Below are 21,461 nucleotides of genomic sequence, written 5' to 3'. Positions count from 1 at the left end.
TTTAAATGTTGTTTCCAGCTTATTCGTTTGGAGTTCTAATCTCATTTTATTTTATGCTTTGAACTTTTTCATAACGTTGACCAACATATTTTTTTAAATGTTTTGTTTTAAAAATTATATATGTTACATTTAAAAAAAATTAAAAATATATACATATATATTTCATTTAAACAAAACAATTTATTAATAAAGAAAATGAATTTGGATTTTTTATTTTTATTTTAAATTTTAAAGTTTATTGAAAAATTAAATTAAATTAAATCGAATCATGAAAACAGAAATTAAATGCAGAATTGCATTCTTTAGCTAAATAATGTTTTATGATATACTAACAAAACAATTATTTTTTTTGATCCTCCAAGTCACACAAAGTGCAAAAGGAGAGCATACTTGAGATTTTTTAACTTTTTTTTTTTATATTGTTAGCATAGTCAAGATTTTATCAATCGATTCCTCTGTAAATTTTGCAAAAAAGAAATGAAAAGGATTAATCTCATACCTTAAATTATCGTTCGTGATCTTCACTTGCACTCCTTGTTTTCAATCAATTGTTTTATTACAAATCTTTCCTGCCAAGGGTTAGTAGATGGGTGGTTTTTACTGCACCACAAAACATCAAATTTATCCTAAAAACTATAATTTTTTTTCCTATCTATTTAAAAACTATTTTTTTATTTTTTAAGTATATTCATGCTTCCAATGAAGTCATTTACGGATTAGAATTTTTTAAATTCTCATATCCAAACTTGAAAATGGTACCTGATTGTTTGTAAGGATATGTGAAATCGATTTGACCTTTCGATTTGTCGCAAGGATCTCTTGAAAAATTGATGAATATTGTTGCGTAACCGTTTTTTGATACCATTCCTCAATGTAATCTTTGGGTGGCATTCTAGACTCTTTGTCCATAAATGGTTAGTAAAAACAAAAACAAATAAAATACACTCTAAACTGAATGCTAGTTCCTATGCACACTTCCTTGGCAACATCACCAAAATGTTGGGGCAAAGTGCTTTCATGTCATTTAATTTGTCAACCCCAGGGTTTCGTAAACTTGTGAAGCATGCGTGCACTGATGTGCTAGAAATTGTCTTTCAGTTTAAATCAATCTAACTACAAAATAATGAAAACCAATTCATTTAATATATGAAATCAAATTGAAAATGAAATTCAAATAACCTGTGAAATCAAGTAGCGAAAAGAAAGAAAACAGATTCAAAAAAAAATATAGCACGTGCAATCACACTTGTAGGAATTGAAGTTTTAATCTAAGAAAGCATTTCAAAGCATGTAAGCAAAAAAACAACTAATGTATACTTAGTTACTCCAGTATTCAATTATGAAGTGTTGCCTTCTTGAGATGATGTGTAAGCAACTATCTATACCTTAACTTCTAATGTCCTAGAAAAGTAAGTAAAGTGTGTAGAAAATAACTCAGTAATTGCATGTATTAAATATCCAACTATTCAATCTTGAAATATGATTAAATCAATTTCTTAGAATGATCTTTAGGAATATCAGTTAATGCAACTAAATGAGGATCTTAAAAGCAAATTTAAAAGCACGAAAAAGTAAAGCTCAATGCTTGCATAGGTTGAACATTCAATCACCCAATTTGAAGTCACCTTCTTGGCCTGATCTTTTATTCAATTATACAATGAATTGATAGTTTGATCTAAGAAAGTAAATAATAGAACATGAAAGGAAACTAAATTACTGTGAGCTCTTGCCTCAAACTTAATCCAATTGCAAAATAAATAAATCTTTCCTATTGAAATGTTTTTAGAAAAGAAAATATTACACAATCATTATAAAACTAATATTAAGAAAGAAAATGAACTTTAATCTATAAAAACAATTAAATCTCACACATTTTAGGTAGTTGATCTAAAAGTGTGAGATATGGTAAATCGAGGTGCTCCATACATAAGCAAAACCAAGTCAAAATGAAGGAACATTCATGAGTAAGCTGCCACAATCTAATTCTGTATTCAAAGCTCGAGCATAACTCCAATTTTACACATAAAAATGATAGGAGAAAACTTCCCCTATTTATACAAAAAGATGAGAAGCTATCTCATTAATAAGAGTCCATGAATCTCTCCCTATATCTATAGAGTTATAATCAAAATAGGAAATTATAATACACGTCTTTTTAGAGTTTCAACACAAATAGGAAATGATACACATATCTTTTTAGAGTTTCAACACAAATAAGAAATGAGACACATATATTTTTAGAGTTTCAACACAAATAGGAAATGAGACACATATCCTCATGATCCCATGATCTTCTCCATTCAAATTCGAATTTGGCCTTAGGAGGCCACATAAGGGTTTTTTAAAAGCTTCATTTTGACCTACACATGTCAACAATCTCATCCCACTTGTTAGGTATAAGCATATGCACATCATTTTCTAATTTTTAACCATAAATTCACTTAAAAATGCTAAGAATTAATAAAGTTTGGAAAAACATACATTGTCACCCAATAATGATAATGGTAAGGTAAATGTAATGAAATAGAAGTAGAGAAAAAGTAACAATATGGAAATATAAGTGAAAATGTAATGCAAGTGAATGACAATTTCAAGGCCCAACATATACCTAAGTGAGCAGGTCAGAATAGGTGACTGGTATTTATACCATAATTACACTGAAATAAGAGTATATGGGTGCAAGCTACCACTTTATAAACTATCCAGGTATCTCCCAATGTGGATGTTTTCTTTAGAATACATTCCCAATGTGGATGTTTGCTTTAGAATACATCAAGTAGATGATATACTCAGATGAAGTCCATTTTGTGTTAGCTAAAAAGAAATCACAATTCAGGATAAAGGCTCAAATAGGACCATTTATTTTTAACAACAGGAAAGCAAGAGAGGAGGCAGACATCCTCCTAAAACAAATGAATTTTCCCTTGAGTTGCACTTGGTCATATGAACCATTTGGTATGATCTCTAAATTAATAGTGGAACAAAAAACTACTCCATATGTTCACACTCAGATGCCTAAGATTGAGAAATACATGAACCAAGATGAGTGGGAAGAAAATACTCTATAGGAGGCAGAGGAGCAACTGTTGTCTGTTGTTACTTCACAAACTCTCATACCTCAGGAAAAAGCAGAGAAAATACCAAGGGAAGAAGACTTTCCTTCATTCATAGAGGTTTCAACCAAAGAATTTAAAATTTACACCAAGAAAGCAAGGACAAATCCTAAGATAGATTTTTCAAAAGGAGTAGGGCAAGCTCCTATAGTACTCAAGACTCCACATTTTCCAGCAAGAGATAATATATTTACAGGATCTCCATTCTCTTTAGTTTCACAAGAGAATCTATATACAACTCAGACATTAAAATTAATCCAAGGTCAAAGGGAAACAAGTATCTTTGACAAGTTTAAGGAAATAAAATGTAGGAATGAGCTTCTCAAGGTCAACACTTATGACCAATTTCATAAACAAACTTCTTCTACACAACATAGGCTCTTGTCATCCTTCGACACTGAGAAGGGAAGAATGCAGATGGCATTCTTGCAGGCATAGGTCCTCCACCCTAAATCTACAACAGACTACAAGAAAACTACATTTGAATTTGATACAAAGGATGTCCATCCTGTGGATCAAATGGACATGCACAAGAAGACTGGGGAGATGATCTATTCTACATTGACAAGTACTGCAATGACTGCTTCCAAATTGCAGGTGTCCCTCACTAATATTCAATCCCAATTAAAACTTGAAAATGCTTCTTCTTTAGAAAAATATAATAAGATAAAATCCTTGGAAGACTTGGTCATTAAGATAGGATATGACCCAAGTAATGTTAAGGCAACAGAAGAAATAGTCAAGAAGAAGAATGTTGACATAGTAGCACTCAGAAAACAATTAAAAATGTCAGCAACCGAGGATCCACAAGCAAAAGAAGTAGGGGAGACAGAGAGCCAAAAAGAATATATGCTCAGATTAATTATGGAGCAAAATGCACAGATAAGGGACATGGAAGTAGAAATGGACAAGCTGATCAAAGGGAGAACATAATGCACAACTAGCTATAATCCCACTTGATGAAGTACCTCTTGCAACAATAGTGCAAACAAGAGCTTCTACATCGAATACAACAGTAGCAGCTACAACAACTACAGTAAGAATTTCTACACCTACAGTACCCCCTGCACAAACTTTTGATGACCCAAATAAACTGGTAAAATCCATGGAAGACATGTCTTTACAAGGGGAGGAAATCAAGAAACTACAAGCATGGGTCAAGATTCTACAGGAACATAAAGAAACAATTGAGAATTCTAAATTGACAGAGATGTAGAAATCCCAAAGATTGATGCAAAGGATACAACAAATGGAAAAGGAATCTTCCATGGCTCATACCTTATCTCAGGCTAAGGAGAATATATGGATAGATATCAACCAATCAATAACAAAGATTTGGCCATTAATACATATTATTTTTTAAAGAAGGAGTTGATTCAAAAATCCAAAGAAGCCATTCAAGAAATTAGGAAAAAACTGGGAGACAAGCCAACTAAAGCCACAAAGCTCATCAAATTTCTGAATTCTAAAAACAAATATGAGTTGGAAGAACTAGAAATAGAAGACAAAACTGAGACCATATTGGAAATTAAGAAATTATTAACCAAAATAAATCTTATGTTGCAGCTAAAAAAAAAGTGTCAGGTTCTGGAGACTAGTGTCCAAAGATTCTTCAACAAGTTTAAGGTCCTCAATCAAAAAGGACTTCCAAGTTTGTTGTTATTGAATGACATGTTAATGACATTGCCTGATTACAGCCAGAAATTGATGGCTATTACCAGAGACAGTACCAAATTTGCAGGAATAAAGGGGACTATAACAGGGAAAGCCTTCTTACAGGCATTGGAATTTGATTTCTACATCCAGCGTGAAATCAAATACATTTTTATCACTAAGCCCACCTTTGCCAAATATACAGAGGTAGATGAAATTTACAGGAGGTTACTCAAATTGTCAATTCCAAGTGAAGAAAGGTGGGAAAAATTATGTGAGTTACTTGAGTAAAAAGTCAATTCTTCTCCAGCAACAGGACAAACAACGCAACAAAAGTCAAAGGCCACATCAACAAAAACTTCCACAACTATAGTGCCAACAACCCAAGTAGTTCAAGTTTTCCTATATTTTTGTAAATTAAGAAATTCCTAAATTACATCTTGTTCAATTATGACAAGATATTTTGTAAATAAACTTATAAATACTTCTCCTTTTGAAGTATTAGTGGTTGGTTTTTGTATCTAAGAAAGCTATTGTATATTTTTCGAGCCTCATTGGACTTATCAGTAATACAAAATCTCTTTCACAAGATTCTTGTGTCAAATCGTTGGTGAAGTTCCTCTATCGTTTTATGTGTTTATAATTATTTGTTTACCACACTTATGTGTTTCTTAATCTAAATTATTTAATAGAAAGTTAAAGAACAAAATTTGTTTTGATGTACACTCTGATTCTGGCTTTGAATAATTTTAATATTTTCAACTGATATTAAGTAAAATAATTCTTAATTGCTCTTTACTTAATGGAAATCCTTTCTCTTCTTCTTATTCACTTCATTTAAAATTAAAGAATCCAATTAGTTTGGCTACCTTGCCCTGTGAAATATATCTACAAAATACTGAAACATATCCATCTTTTAAGTCATAGACTCCATAGCCCAATGGTAATCTAGACACCAATCAACCATACAATTCAAACCAATTTATAAACCAAACCTTAAACCTTTATAAGTTGCCTAAGATTCGAAATCAAACAAATCTAAATTTGATAGAGAGATCCCTCTTTGAAGCTGGCAGGGCTAGATCAAACTTCCAACCTCAGAAATTACAGAGTGATAACATAGTGGCAACCATATTGGGGAAGAACAAACTTTCATTTCTAAAGATTCATTTCCCTAGTTCAAAAAACTTTATTTCAGGAAAAGTAATGGTTCAAATTTCAGAAATAAATGTTTAGAGGTTGTAAACTATGTAAATAATTGAGTTGTGTGTTTAATATTAAAGATCTGGCTCCAAAAAGAGTTCACACTAGATCACATCCTGATCCAAAACCCCCCAAGATCTTAGATGACCCTGAAAAATTGATTAGAAAAAGAAGTTTAGTTGAAAGTCAAGGAAGTAATAGTCCCCTACCTAGGGAAAACTCTCTCCCAGAGAAATTTGTCACTATACAGGATATTCAATTTGACTTACCATTTGAACATAGTCTATATATCTGAAGGTCATCTGTGGAACCAGATTTTGATCAGCAAGTCCTCCAAAATTTCAACAAGTTACAAGACCTGGTATCAGAATTATATCGTGTTGCACATGAAGCCTGTGTTCAACAATCTGTTGAACTTTCTGCCCTGATTGTTGCAACATCTTCCATTTCCTCTCAATTTGTTCATCCTGCATCAATTAGTCCTGCTTCTTCCATAATCTCCACTACTTCTCCGACAATATTACGGATAGTGACCCAACCTATTTTAAGGACTCCTACATTTGTACCTCCCATAAGCTCACATATTATTCAACCCAACATGGTAGCTCGTTACACTCTCTTGGTCTTACCTGGGAAATTGCATCCTATGCCCCAAGATTATCAAACCAGAATTCCTCAATTTGATGCCAGTGGTGCCATCATTGCACAACAACATGTAGACAAAATGATTGATTTCTTTGATCTTCAGGAAGTGGATGAAAGCGATGTAAAAATGAGACTTTTTTCCCAAAGTTTGGGTGGAGAGGTAAGAAAATGGTTTAAAAATTTAACAGCAACTAGTATAGCTAATCTTGATGCCTTTCATTAGGCTTTCTTAAATAGGTGGGAAACAAAAAAGAATCCCCTTTAGATTCTGAATGAATATAAAAACTTAAAAAGAGTGCCTAATGAAACCATGGAAGAATATTGTGATAGGTTTAATAAAGTTTATAACACAATTCCAGCTGCTATTAAACCTCCACCGGGCTTGGCCCTTATCCATTTCCCTGAAGGATTTGATGTGGATATGGCATATCAACTGAGAGAGAGACCCTACTACATTAGAGGAAATGCAAGCTAATTCCCTTAAATTTGAGGCTAATTTATTAGCCAAAAAAGGAAAACTAAAAACTGAACGAAGGGTTACTATCAAGGAGGAACCTTCCTCCTCTTTGTAGGAATTTATAGGGTAAGTTCCTCAAATAGAACACTGAAGGACACCACTCACAAACAGATCACAGATCAATACACCAGTATTCTCGACGTGGTTAAAACCCTCAAAGAGGGAAACAGTCCACGACCTGAGCCAATGCGGCCACTTCAGGAAATTTATTAATGTAAAAGAAAGAAAATTTACATAAGCTTCTCTCATGAACGGACACCTTACAAATGACCCTCTATGCTCTTTAAATAGAGATCATGGACAAATCAGGTGTTAAGCCACGATCAAGTGTCGGTAATACCGAGGAGAGAATGAATCGTCAAATCACTTCATGTATAGAACATATCGTGACCATCAGATTGTAAGTTACAAAAGTACATAGTAAAAAAACACACTTTACCTAGCTTTACACTAGACCAAGCTATACTTAACTATTTCCTATGTGTCAAAATATCCTAACATCCCCCCTTAAGAACAACTTGGGATAGGATTGAAGGATGTACAAATATGACACAATAAGAGGAGGGAGGCATTAAGGTATCCCCCCTTAGTGACAAATTCCTGAACTCCAACCATAAATCGAAGTTTAGTGAACTTTGCCTCTGTGAGAGTCTTTGTAAAGATGTCTGCAACTTGATCGTCGGTTGAACAATATTGCACTTCAAGAACATGGTCATGAATGAGCTTTCTGATGAAGTTCATGTGTAGTTCAATGTGTTTGCTGTGCTGATGTTGGACTGGATCTTTGCATTGTTGAAAGGAACTTTGATTATCACACCAAAGTGTAGTCGAACACTGCTGCTAAAAGCCAAACTTTGATAGGATTTGACAAAGCCACGGGGCTTCCTTACTAGCTTCCACGGTGCCAAGACACTCTGCTTCTGCTGAAGAAAGAGAAATGATACTTTGTTTCTTGTAAGCCCATGTAATAAGTCGAGAACCATTAGTGAAGACATAACCTGTAGTAGACTTCTAATCATTAGGGTCACCAGCACAATCAGAATCAGTGAAACCAACCAATAAAGGAGATGCTTCTGCACTATAATGAATCCCAAACTGAATTATACCTCGAACATAATGAAGTATTCCTTTAGCTTCTTTCCAATGAATTTCATGTGGTTTTGGCATAAATCGAGCAATAAGGCCAACGACAAAGGAAAGGTTAGGACGGGTATGGATGAGATACAAAAGGTTTCTTACAAGCTGATGATATAATGTAGCATCAACTTAAGGGGAAGTACAAGTGACTAAAAGTTTGGCTCTAGACTGAAAGGGAGAAGGTGCTGGCTTACAGTCTTCCATGTGAAAGTGGCGTAGAAGATCACATGCATACTTGGACTAGGAAAGGGAAATACCTTCCTTGGATTGCAAGACTTGAAGACCAAGAAAATAATGCAAGTGTCCTAAGTCTGTCATTTTAAACTGGTTTTTATGGTTGGACTTCACATGGTTTATAAGGTTGAGATCACTACCAGTAAGGATAAGATCATCAACATAAAGAACAAGAATAATAAGAGACTTACCCACCTCTTGGTGTAGACAGTATTGTTAGAATGACACCTAGAAAAGCCAGCATTTAAAAGAAAGTTATCCATTTTGGCATACCAAGCCCGAGGGGCTTGCTTGAGACCATAAAGGGATTTCTTAAGTCGACATACAAGGCTGGAGTTTGTTTGTATAAAGCGAACAGGTTGTTCCATATAGATTTCTTCATGCAAGTCTCCATGCAAGAAGGAAGATTTAACATCCATCTAATGGACTTCCCATTTGAAAGAGGCAGCAAGGGAAAGAACAAGGCAGATAGAGTTTGTTTTGGTAACAGGGGAGAAGGTTTCAGTATCTTCAGTGCCTTCAACTTGTGAAAAACCCTTAACAACAAGACGAGCTTTATGTTTATCAAATTTTTCATCTAGTCCAAACTTGGTTTTGTAAACCCATTTGCATCTAACAAGTTTTCGTCCCTTTGGAAGAGGAACAAGATCCTGTGTATCATTTGCCAATAATGAATGATATTCTTCATTCATAGTTGCATCCCAATCTGGATGGCCTGAAGCTTCTACAAAGGTGTCAGGATCATAATTCGTTGAAGCTTGAGCCAGTAAAGAAGAGGCTCTATCAAACTGAGAACGTGTGTGACGCTGATCTATAGGATCACCTGCAAGAGCACCTGCTGCATCCAAGTAGTGCAGACCCATTTTGGAACCTGAGGAGCTAAGGGAGGATCCCGAGAAGGTGGGGGAGGATTGTCATCCCCGCTTGTCATCATCTAAAGAAGAAATATTTTCAGAAGTAGAAGGGATAGAGAGAGGTGGCATATCCACAAAACTAGGCTCGTAGGCCGATATATTTTCAGCAAACTTTACATCTCTTCTAATGATAAACTTTTTATATTTAGGTGGAAGAAGTGTATATCCTTTGACATATTCAGAATATCCAACAAAAATAAATTTTTCTCTCTTAGTTTCTAAGGCTTTATCTTTCTCATCTAGAATATGGACCCATGCTTCACTTCCAAAAACACGAAAGTGAATTACATCTGGTTTAATTGAGCTCCATGCTTCTTCTAGAGTGATATACTTTAAAACCTTAGTAGGAGTGTGGTTTACTATGTAATTTGCACAGTTAATTGCTTTTGCCCAAAAATTAAGACTAAGTCCTTTAGATTGAAGCATACAATTAGTCAATTCCTTTATGGTGCGATTCTTCCTTTTAGCTACACTATTTTTTTATGGAGTATATGGAACAGTATGTTGCATTTGAATTCCATGCTCAGTGCAAAATTTGATGAATTTGTTGTTAACATATTCTCCGCCATTATCAGATCTTAGCTTAAGAATTTGATGTCTTAGCTTAAAGGCCAAGAACATGTTAAATACTTCACTCTTGAGTTTTAACAAGTATACCCAAGTGCATCTAGAGAAATCATCAATGAAAGTTAAGAAATACTTGTAGCCAGAGAATGAAACAACTAGAAGTGGACCACATAAATCACTATGCACAAGCTGTAAAGGGGTTGAGGCGTGCCAAGATGCACGTTTTTCAAAACTATCCCGATGATATTTTCTGAGTACACATCCGGAGCAAACACCATCTCTGCTGTTGTTGGGAAAAGTATCCAATTTGGAATGCCCCTATCCCACTCTAAGGTGTGATAGTGCCTTAGAAACAAACGAAGTAAACTAATTGAGTATTCTTCTTTATGAAATGTAAATGAGGAAGAAGGATCTAACTAACCTGTGTCTTCCGCTAGTTTGTCGACCCAAATCACTCCTCTCTTCAGTAGCTCCCAGCTTCCTGCTCCTTCACCGACCCAGCTTCACCGAATTCCTGCAAGATCACAAGAGAGAGAAACTACACGAAGATACAGATATACATTCATAAAAAGCTCAAGATCAGATTAAGCTAAACATGTAAGCATAACAAAACATCATTGGTACACAGCATGTAGGAGAAACTCAAATAGTTTATTGATATGATAATAAAGTCCAAGAGGAGATACAACCAAGTGAGTTCCAATCCAGCATCTACCTCCCAGCAAAGGAATCCCTTCCTCTCCTCCAACAAAGCATAAATCACCCAATGTACTAATCTCAATCTCAAACCAACAACAATTCTCTGCAAAGTACAAAATTCCAACCTTTTGAACCTCTGGGTGAGAGTTCCATATATAGATGTAAGCAGAGAGGATGAGTCAGCTTATGTTTTGACTTGTGGCTTCCCTCTGTCAGTTCTTGCTTCCACTTGGAGGTTGAGAACCTCTTACTCATCACTTAGTCGAATTCATTGAGGCAAGTGTCATTGGAGAAGATTCTGAAAGCTTCCAGGGTCTTTCCACCTCATTGAATGAGCTTGCCATTTGTCATTTCCCGCTCAACGCACCCTGGTAGTGCTTCCACCTGCGTTGCAGTGCACCTAGCCAGTGTAGACTCTGCATTTCAACGCAGGCAGCTAGTGGAGCCTCTGAATTGATCCTGAATTGACTATTTCTGAGTGGTTTTTCGGTGGAGAACTTCTAGGAGAAGCTGTCATTGGTTGACCTTGTTCCTTTAGGAGCTGTAACAACATCTTTAGGGACTTTGGATCCCTTGAATTATGGACATTTCATGCTTATAGCTGTAAGGCACAAAAATGTCTATAACAGTTGCCCCCTAAAGTATGAGGCCGTTTATCGGGTGAAATGCTTTATTAGGAGGATCCGAAGTTCATTCAATGCTGGGAGGAGACCTGTAATAAGATACAATACAATACATTATTTTTCATACTGTTTTCATGATCTAGCTGAGGCGGGCATTCCCATGCTCAACTTTATAAATTCATTTCTGTGTACATAGGACAGACAATCGTCTGATGATAGACTGATGATCCTGCTGAAATCATCATCCTTTGGTAGGATGATGGTCTGTGCTGCAATGTTGTACATGTCAATGTCTTTATTTTTCCTGAATATATATCGCAGCCCGGATGGATGAAACTAGATCCGGGGTCTTCAAACTCGTTCGATCTTCACTCTAAGTACAAGTCGATCCATATGAGAAATGTTCTGAAGTCGAACATGGAAAGACATCGCTTGATTACCGGTCAATAAGGTAAACCATTAACAAGCGCGAGAGGAATCACCGATAATGATAATGACCCTCAAGGTACTGCAGTACAATTCACGTGGCGTGAATAAAGGACTTGGCGTCGAACACCACGCAAAATCTTTCGGTCGAAGGTCATTGATGTATACCTGTCGCTGGAAGTGAGAAACTTGCCATTGAGGCATGCAAGCTTCAAAGTACTGAAGGGGTTGTTCCTAGATCAACTTCTTGGATAATGAGCTGATGTCGACAAGAAGCCATCCGTCAAAGGAGGGCCTTGATGTATCCCACATCAGTGACACGGAACGGAGCAAATGATTTTGATGGAGGTGAAAACGATCTGATGATATATGGTTCAGGGTGGCGGTCATGAAAGAATGAAGGATAATGTATGGTAGTGGATGGGACACGGTTGACTTCTCTGGATGACTTCCCTTGAACATGTCGGCGACACTTGTGTGATGGATTGTTAGCATTTACCCCAAAGGTGGATGGTATGGCGAGACCATGGCGATGTGACCGGTGAATGAAACAACCCAACCCGACTCAGGCACGGAGTGGAAGTGTCATGTTCAAGAGCGACTTGCTACCAATAAAGTTCTTTGAGTTTCTTCCCAATTTTTCCCCAGTCATTGCTGACCAGTACCTCTTTATTTTTGTCAAGCTTGAGGAGGATAACATATGCTTGTTCTATAATTTGCCCTTCGGGCAAACCCATCGCTATGTTTTAACGAGCCTAGCGATAGTGAAACTCGTTCTCGTCTAAAGACAAGTTTGTCGTTATTTAATGTTTTTAACGAGTCTAACGACAAAGATAACTCGGTCCTTTTCATTTTTAGAGAGTCTAAAAAGGTACGTAAAGTCAACTCCGAAAGTCCTTTTTCGTCATCTAATCCCTTAAGTCCGAAAAAGTATAAAACAATACAGAAGGGATGAGTTTTCGATAGTTTTAACGAGCCGAACAAAACAAGCGCTCGATCTTTTTGTGCAATAATCCCTCAGGTCCAAAAAGATTAAAATCTAGAGGAGGGATAGCACTTCCGGTCGCTTTAACGAGCTGGAAGGCCAAAACTCGGCAATCTTTTCATATTTTACGAGTCAGATGAAAAGAGCTTAAAGAAGACTCATCTTTTGAGGAACGAGTGATAAAACGGGTTAGCAGCTGATTCCAGGTAAGGGTTGGAATTTTCCAATCACGACAGTGTCACAAGGATGGCTAGTGAAATCACTCTTCGATCTGTTCCTCAAAATGGGTAAATAATCATATGGAGGTGAACGATCGGCCAAATGAAAAGTGGAGGTGACAGTGGAAACACGACCAAGGATTTAATGGCTGATAATGTTACATTCACGGTGGTTATTTACCCGAGGGTAGTTCATTTTTTAACGAGCTTAAACACGGAAAAGCACTGCTCGGTCTTATGTTTATTTTTTAACGAGCATGAACTATGTGCTAAAACTGCTCGATCTTATGTTTATTCTTTAACGAGCATGAACTATGTGCTAAAACTGCTCGATTATCCAGTCATATGATAAGAATGTCTCATGTAAGATGACATTTTTTATGGAGCTTGTGCCTTACAAAGCTATGCCCCACATCCTTTCGTTATGCAAGTTCGGAAACGACTAATCCTACGAGTTTAAAGGGTTAGACCTACAGGTTTCAAGGGAGGACCTAAAAATTTAAAAAAATAAATAGCCGCCCCTTGCTTGCACTCAAAAAGGTTTGCATGCCCCCAGGCATAAAGTACGATTTCAAAGTTACCCCTTCTTAGTCCAATAAAGCATTTGTTTTACCGGGAGAGGCCTACCTCTTTCAGGTTACCCAAAGATTGTCTCGTTAATCTTTCAAACAAAACATTTCTTCGGTGGTGTCTACCGAGATAGACAAAGGTGAGTGACAACGAGCGCCAAACACATAACTTTGACAAAAGAATCTTATTCTAGAATAACCCCTCTTCCAAGACGGACGGGGTACAAACTAGTCATATTCTCCCGCGAAACCTACCCTATACCCAAAGTTTTCCTACCGAAGCAGACCAAGACGCATGCCCCCTGGGTTCCAGCCATATCCTTCCGAATTACTCGCGCTCATCGGGAGGACGGACCGTGGGTTGAGACATTTCTCACGTGAAGAGACCATTTAGGGATGGTATATGACTATTTGCGATGCGTGATCCGGGAAATGAAAGCTGGTCCACGAGCTTGACCACTCTTCCTTCGTGCGGAAAACACATTACTCTAAAGAGTGAGGAGACGATGGCTCCCATGCAATATATATAGTCTCGTCCAAGGAGTAGGTTATAATCCAAGGGTCCTTGAACGACCATCACGTTCATTTGAACGGTCTTCCCTTTCAATGTGATAGGCACATTGGGGAGGATCCCTAAAGGTCGATTGGTTCCTTTATCAAAGCCTGTCAGATTTCTCATTTCAGGCAAAAGCGCTGGCGAACCAAGCACTTTCCAAGCAGTGGAGGAAAGGATACTCATAGATGCCCCTTCATCAATGATGGTGCCAGCCATCACCATTCTGTATATTTGGACGATAATTCTGAATGGTATGCTTGCTGGCAAACGAGGTCTGCCTAGTTGGTTCCAGTCGGAGGAGACAACTAGGTTGCTTGGTGGTGGGACCGAGTAAACGGTCGGGTATTGCTCTGACGAACTTCCTTCCTGCGATAAAGGAATGGGGGGAGTGCCCCCGTGCTCGTCGGAGTCCATGTTGATGAAGAGAATTTGGATGGTGTCATCTTTATCCTCTTCAGTGACTGTATCATTCGAAGATAAATCCTCTGAAGGCAAGACCGGGTCAACTGCCGCCTCGACCTTTTGACTTTCGTCGGGTATGGATTCAGCTGGTTCATCTTCAATGACCGGCGCTTCAGCTGACCACTTGAGCGGGCCAGCTGGATTTTCAACTAACGAAGGACTCGGCAAGAGTTTTTTATATCCAGGAGGAAGTCGTAACGGTGAAACCGGACAGTCATCCAAAACTCTTTTCGCTTCGTCTAAGAAGGGACAACGGTGGATGGCGTGATCGCCTTCGCACAGTCTACAGGGAGATCTAGCTCTCCCTTTTTGTCCAAGGACTTCACTTTCGCTAGTTGACGGTATGCATTCAACATGGCTATCAGAGGTTGATGCCACCGGATTGTGCAAACGGGGAGACCAGTCCCTTAGTATCTGAGGGATGCAGGGACAATCTCTGTGGAAGTGGTCTCCCTTGCATATGACACATGGCGATTTAGGCCTAGTCAGTGCTGTGTGTGGATTTTTGTCAAACGACACTTGTTTGCCCCCAGTCGCTTTTGGCTCCTTCTTCTTCTTCTCTTTCTTCTTCTTTTCCTTCTTCTCCTTAGGAACTTGGTTTTTTGTTTTACCAGTTCCGTCAAGCAAAGAGGAAGGAGGAGAGGAAGAATTAGAGGAAGTAGAAGGCTGGTGGGCAACCCTTGACTGGTCTAACTGTTGATTCGATTGTTCAGGAATAGTGGTGTTCTGAACGACATTGGTTGAGAAGAGCCAGACCGGCAAGCCAATTGTCAGTCCTGGAAGCGACAATGTGGCCATATGGGGCGCACCAACATCTCCCCAAGAGGAGAAGGGACTAGGATTTCCACCAAGGGGAATTCCTTGGTTGGTGGGCTCCATTTTTCTCAACCTAAATATCAACGCAGGAAAAAGGGGTGATTGTTCCGTTTAAAATAAATTTTAATGACGCTTTTTACACAACTTGCTTTTTCAGTTTTAAAGAGTCGAGAAAAAGCTAAAGATGACTCTAGTCTCCTTCGATGTTTTAACGAGCCCGAAGTGACAAATGCTCGGATGGACCTTTTCCGTTATAGAGTCTGAAAAAGGCCAAAAGGAACTACTCTGGAGTTCTAGGTAGAGGGTGTGCCAAACTTTTCGCAAAACCGCAGAATACTTTTTAAGGTACGGGCGGTCAATCTTCCCGAATGCTGTGTTCAGTGCATTGCGATCAGTAGGGCGGCCGACACGGCTTCCTAAGGATAAAGGTTTTATGCCTATAGGGGTCTCCCAATATATACTCGACGGTACGTGGGAGCACAATCCGTACTGGCACTATCGTCCCTCAGGAGGAATCACCCAACCATCAGCGAGATCGACAGTCACCAGGTTTTACGACGCCGGAACACGTCTCTAGCCTAGACCTCTATGTTGTGCGTTAAGTTACAAAGCGTTGTTAAGTTCATTCAATTTATTTTAGGTTGATCTTTCTTAGAAGTTTGCCTTTTTGGGTCACCACGAGATGTATGATACAATTCCTAAATGCAGTCTAAAGATGATAAGCAAGCTTTTATATCTTTTCAACAATGAAAATCCTAGCTACAAGGGGAAAAGAAAGACACAATCTTTTCTCAAAGAGAATAGAGCACACTGTAATGCATTTTTCCTAAATCAAAGCATGCAAACTATCAAAATGCAAATGCACAAATGCATGTATTTGTTTTCGCTTTCTTAATATTGATGCCTAAAAAGAAAGTTGTTGTACAAATTTGAATTTGATTTCAAGTGAAAACATAAACAAGTTCCTTTTTCAAAATCAAAAAGACGATTACGACACTTTATGATTTACTTGTTTCGACACTAGAAATGCATAAATTCAAACCAAACGACAAAAGTAAAAGCTCAATCAACTGTGAACAGCAAACAAACTTACTCCTAAGATCAAAACGACACTTACGACAGGTCTAGATCTAAGGGCGACAGTATGACTAGTTTACTTTTGTAATGGGAAACTGCAAATGATGTAACAAATACACAAAGAACAAATACAGTTTCTTTATACAACTGAGGCGGAATTGAGGCAAAGAAAAGGGGTTTCAGATAGGTACACTGACTAATAACAGGCTGCAAAACAGAGATAAAACTAAGCAAAAGGAAGCAGGGAACCACAGCTGCACAAGGCAAAGGTTGATCAGCGCACCCTCAGCACAGAGAAACTGAACTTCAGCGCAGGTAGCCTTCACGGGACCTGCGTTGAAATGCAGAACCTCTTCACAGAGTCTGCGCTGAAGCAGAAACGAGAGTTGTTTCTGGGTTCTGGGTTACGGTTTGCAGTTTAATCTACAGTTTTTGGCCGGATCAAAGCTATCAATTAGGTACAATTAGGAGGATGATTTAAAGGAGGACTAAGATCTATCACAAAGGGTTGTTAGAGCACTTGTGGATCAGTTTGTTCAGATCATAAAAACAGGCCCAGTGAGGGGACTAGAATGGCAGATCTCTACTTTGCATTTGAAAATGGCAAATGCATTTCGATTCGACACTCCTGAGTTTATGAGAAGAACAATAATAGAAACACAAATAAACTAACAAGATACTTTCCCCAGCGGAGTCGCCAATTTGTTGTTGGGAAAAGTATCCAATTTGGAATGCCCCTATCCCACTCTAAGGTGTGATAGTGCCTTAGCAACAAACGAAGTAAACTAATTGAGTATTCTTCTTTACGAAATGTAAATGAGGAAGAAGGATCTAACTAACCTGTGTCTTCCGCTAGTTTGTCGACCCAAATCACTCCTCTCTTCAGTAGCTCCCAGCTTCCTGCTCCTTCACCGGCCCAGCTTCACCGAATTCCTGCAAGATCACAAGAGAGAGAAACTACACGAAGATACAGATATACATTCATAAAAAGCCCAAAATCAGATTAAGCTAAACATGTAAGCATAACAAAACATCATTGGTACACAGCATGTAGGAGAAACTCAAATAGTTTATTTATATGATAATAAAGTCCAAGAGGAGATACAACCAAGTGAGTTTCGATCCAGCATCTACCTCCCAACAAAGGAATCCCTTCCTCTCCTCCAACAAAGCATAAATCACCCAATGTACTAATCTCAATCTCAAACCAACAGCAATTCTCTGCAAAGTACAAAATTCCAGCCTTTTGAACCTCTCGGTGAGAGATCCATATATAGATGTAAGCAGAGAGGATGAGTCAGCTTATGTTTTGACTTGTGGCTTCCCTCTGTCAGTTCTTGCTTCCACTTGGAGGTCAAGAACCTCTTACTCATCACTTAGTCGAATTCATTGAGGCAAGTGTCATTGGAGAAGATTTTGGAAGCTTCCAGGGTCTTTCCACCTCGTTGAATGAGCTTGCCATTTGTCATTTCCCGCTCAGCGCACCCTGGTAGTGCTTCCACCTGCGTTGCAGTGCACCTAGCCAGTGTAGACTCTGCATTTCAACGCAGGCAGCTAGTGGAGCCTCTGAATTGATCCTGAATTGACTATTTATGAGTGGTTTTTTGGTGGAGAACTTCTGGGAGAAGCTGTCATTGGTTGACCTTGTTCCTTTAGGAGCTGTAACAACATCTTTAGGGACTTTGGATCCCTTGAATTATGGACATTTCATGCTTATAGCTGTAAGGCACAAAAATTTCTATAACATCTGCAAGATACCATAGGAAGACTTGTCAGCATATTTTCTTTACATAGATTTTGAAGGGAGCGATAGCTTAAGTGACCAAATCGTTCATGCCAAAGTTTGCTCACTTCATCATTATGAGCTACAAATACCAAGGGAAGACTTGATGACCCAAATTTGTTAAACTTATACAACCTTATAGAATCATCAACAATTCCAGTAGCTAAAATCTGTCTAGGATCTGGTCCTTAATTACAACACCGTGAGGTGAAAATTCAACGTTTTATCTTCACCTGAATGAGTTATCTAAAATACAGATAGAAGGTTGTAGGATAAGGTTGGAACATATAATACATCATCAAATTGACCATTTTCTAGATGAATAGTGCTAGTCCCTACAACACTAAGAGATCTATCATCACCAACATATATATTTTTGGTGGTACAATCATTTAAAGAAGAAAACATGGTTTAGTTTTTGGCCATGTGTTTTGAAGCTCCAGAATCAATGAGTCACTCATGAGAATGAGAAGAAGAAGATACATTTAGTGCATAACCAGACCGAGATGCTTGACAACGACATGCAGAAAGTGTTATTCTTGAAGATGAATTTGAATTTGAAGAGTGCTCCAAATGGATGTTATGCATCTTCATTGTTGCTTCCAAGGCTTCCATCTTCTTAAAGCATTTGGATTCTAAGTGGTCATCTCGATTACAAAAGTTGCAATGTCTATCAGTATTCTTCCCTTTGTTTTTTTTTCCTTATCATTTTGTTGAATTGATTTTTCATTTTGAGACTGAAAGTGCTTAGGACCCTTGGTTGGTTTAGGACCATTCTTTTTAGGACGCTGCTTCTTAGAATTCTTTGAACTTTGTTGCTACTGGGTGGCTAAGGCTTTCTTAGAAGAGTTTCAAAGATTAAGAATACTAAGATGTAAGATTTTTTCTTGCTTTCTTATTAAAAAATCACAAAGACATCAAAAGAGGGGGACTTGTAGTCTTGTTCTTGAGAAATAAAGGCTTCTCTAGTAGAATGGAAGGTGGAAACAAACACAGAGTAGGCTAGTCCCAACTTAGTAAGAATGGAATAGATAAAGTTATCGTCTTCTTTCTTAACCTTAACACCTTCCAAGAGAAATCTAAGGGTCTTGAACTTGGACAAAAAATCTTTAATGGAAGAAAAATTATTGGGGTCCAATGTAAGAAACTCATTTTCGAGTTGATGGGCTCTAATTTCATTTTTAATTCCAAAATTTTTATTGAGTTGTTTCATTGCTTCATCAGGGGTATCAAGTTCTACGATATGGAATCTAAGGTCTGGAGAAATAAACATCCTATCAACCCACGTGCTTGATATTGCCTATTTTCCCATTTGGCTTGCTTATCTTCATCTTTAAGTTTAGACTCTTGGCCTGAGGCTATTCTATAAAGACCTTTACTTCTAAGTAAATCCTTCATGTAGGACACCCATTAGAAGTAGTTAGTGGTGTCAAGAATAATTTGGCATGGAATTTCCATTTTAACAGAAACTGAACCTGTAGATGTTGAAACTAAGTGTTCCAATAGAAAGATTCGAAAAATTAGGCTGATTAAAAAAAACGGCTCTGAAAATGGCTTCCAGATGAAGAAGTTATGACTTTTTGAAGAAAAGTTGTTGAAGATGTCGACGAAGTACGTGAATGTGCGGAAGTGAATGATAATGTTATATTTTTAAAAAAATCCCCCTCTTTCCAAACTTAATCTAATTAACTCACTTTTAAAAAACATATTATGTGACCCACTTTTATAAATAAATGAAAGTCACTTTTACAATGGTACTTTATGAGCTACCCACTAAATTGTAACTTAAATAAAAGATAAAGAGACTTTAGAATTATAAATTACTCATTTTTTATAATGGGTGAGAACACTTTTACATACAGTGACTTTAATTCATAAGTTACATGTGTTTTCTAAAAAAGTAATTCAACAAAAAGAAAGACTTGAACCCAAGACCTCTATTCTCATAAAGTAACTTTGGACCAAGTGAGGTAGTTTAAAAGGTTAAAAATTTTTGGAAAAGAGGAAAGAGTTGGTTATTTTTTTTAGTCACTAAAGCTTTGGAGTACATGCTTACTTGAGAAAACCATTTTTTCCTACAAAACAAAAAAACCACACAACCCAAAACGAACATGAAAAAAAACCAAACATTATGGCTTGAAGTTAGATTTCTCCGGGAACTATATATTTTTCTCAATGTTTCTGATTTTTCGAGATCACACTAAGACGTGACAGAAAAGAGCATACGCATGAAAAAATTCCTTCCTTTCTGTTTCTGATTTGTCCAGATCGCACAGAGTCGTGGGGCAAAGAGAATACACAAGAATGAAAGTTATGGATCTAGTAATAAAAACCAGAAAGATAAATAAACCAAAATAAACAAAGAGATAAATAACTAAAACTGCAAGTAAACACTGTATACCTCAAGATCTTAAAAATGACGTAGTTAGGGCTACCGGAAACCTTTTCGCATGAAACGAAAGGGGTTCTTCACTGGAACAGATGCTACTAACACAATAGAGCAGTCCTCTTGGCCCGAAAGTAGTAAAAAACAATACATCTGGGAAACGATAGTCGGATGCAATTGTATCGGCTTCGGATTTGGATCACCAACAGATGCGACCCTCAAATAGCTCTGATACCATGTAGGAATTTACAGGGTAGGTTCCTCAAATAGAACACCAAAGGACACCACTCACAAACAGATCACAGATCAATACACCAATATTCTTGACATGGTTAAAACCCTCAAAGAGGGAAACAATCCACTGCCTAAGCCAACGCGGCCACTTGAGGGAATTTATTAATGTAAAAGAAAGAAAATTTACATAAGCTTCTTTCATGAATGATCACCTTGCAAATGACCATCCATGCTCTTTAAATAGAGATCATGGACCAATCGGGTGTTAAGCCACAGATCAAGTGTCCGTAATACCGAGGAGAGAATGAACCGTCAATCACTTCATGTCTAGAACATATCGTAACTGTCGGATTATAAGTTACAAAAGTACATAGTAAAGAAACACACTTTACCTAACTCTACACTACACCAAGTTATACTTAACTATTTCCTATGTGTCGGAATTTCTTAACGCTCTTCTTCATCCGATTATAAAATAGATAATATTCTCAGGACAATAGAGAGGATGATAGAGAGGATAAGTATAGCTGATAGGGCTCCTCCTAGAGAAAACCAACCTACTCCCCAAATTAGAAATCCTAATTTTAGGAGAAATCCACCCCAAATCAAACAAAGGGAACAAAAAGGTCCAGATCAGTAGATCA

The 21,461-nt window shown here is 37.6% G+C and overlaps 1 protein-coding gene across 4 annotated transcripts in view; it reads right to left on the bottom strand.

The window, feature by feature from the left end:
* LOC149222965 (uncharacterized) overlaps window positions 1-21,461 on the bottom strand; it is a 380,581-nt gene that overhangs the window by 4,035 nt on the left and 355,085 nt on the right. For 2 of the 4 annotated variants that reach the window (XM_089385693.1, XM_089385686.1), the window contains exon 12: window positions 1,966-2,360. The exons of the other annotated variants lie outside the window; for them this stretch is intronic. In XM_089385693.1, coding sequence (XP_089241819.1) covers window positions 2,351-2,360 — 10 coding nt within the window. In that variant the 3' untranslated portion in view covers window positions 1,966-2,350. Of the gene's footprint in view, window positions 1-1,965; window positions 2,361-21,461 lie in introns of those variants that run through there. 4 annotated transcript variants of the gene reach the window in all.

Source organism: Pinus tabuliformis, chromosome Q (assembly GCF_031772625.1).
Source record: "Pinus tabuliformis cultivar Carrire ecotype Pingquan chromosome Q, CPIR1, whole genome shotgun sequence".
Classification (NCBI taxonomy): Eukaryota; Viridiplantae; Streptophyta; class Pinopsida; order Pinales; family Pinaceae; genus Pinus; species Pinus tabuliformis.
The sequence above is the reverse complement of the archived record's forward strand: the minus strand, read 5'-3'. Positions and strand labels throughout refer to the sequence as shown.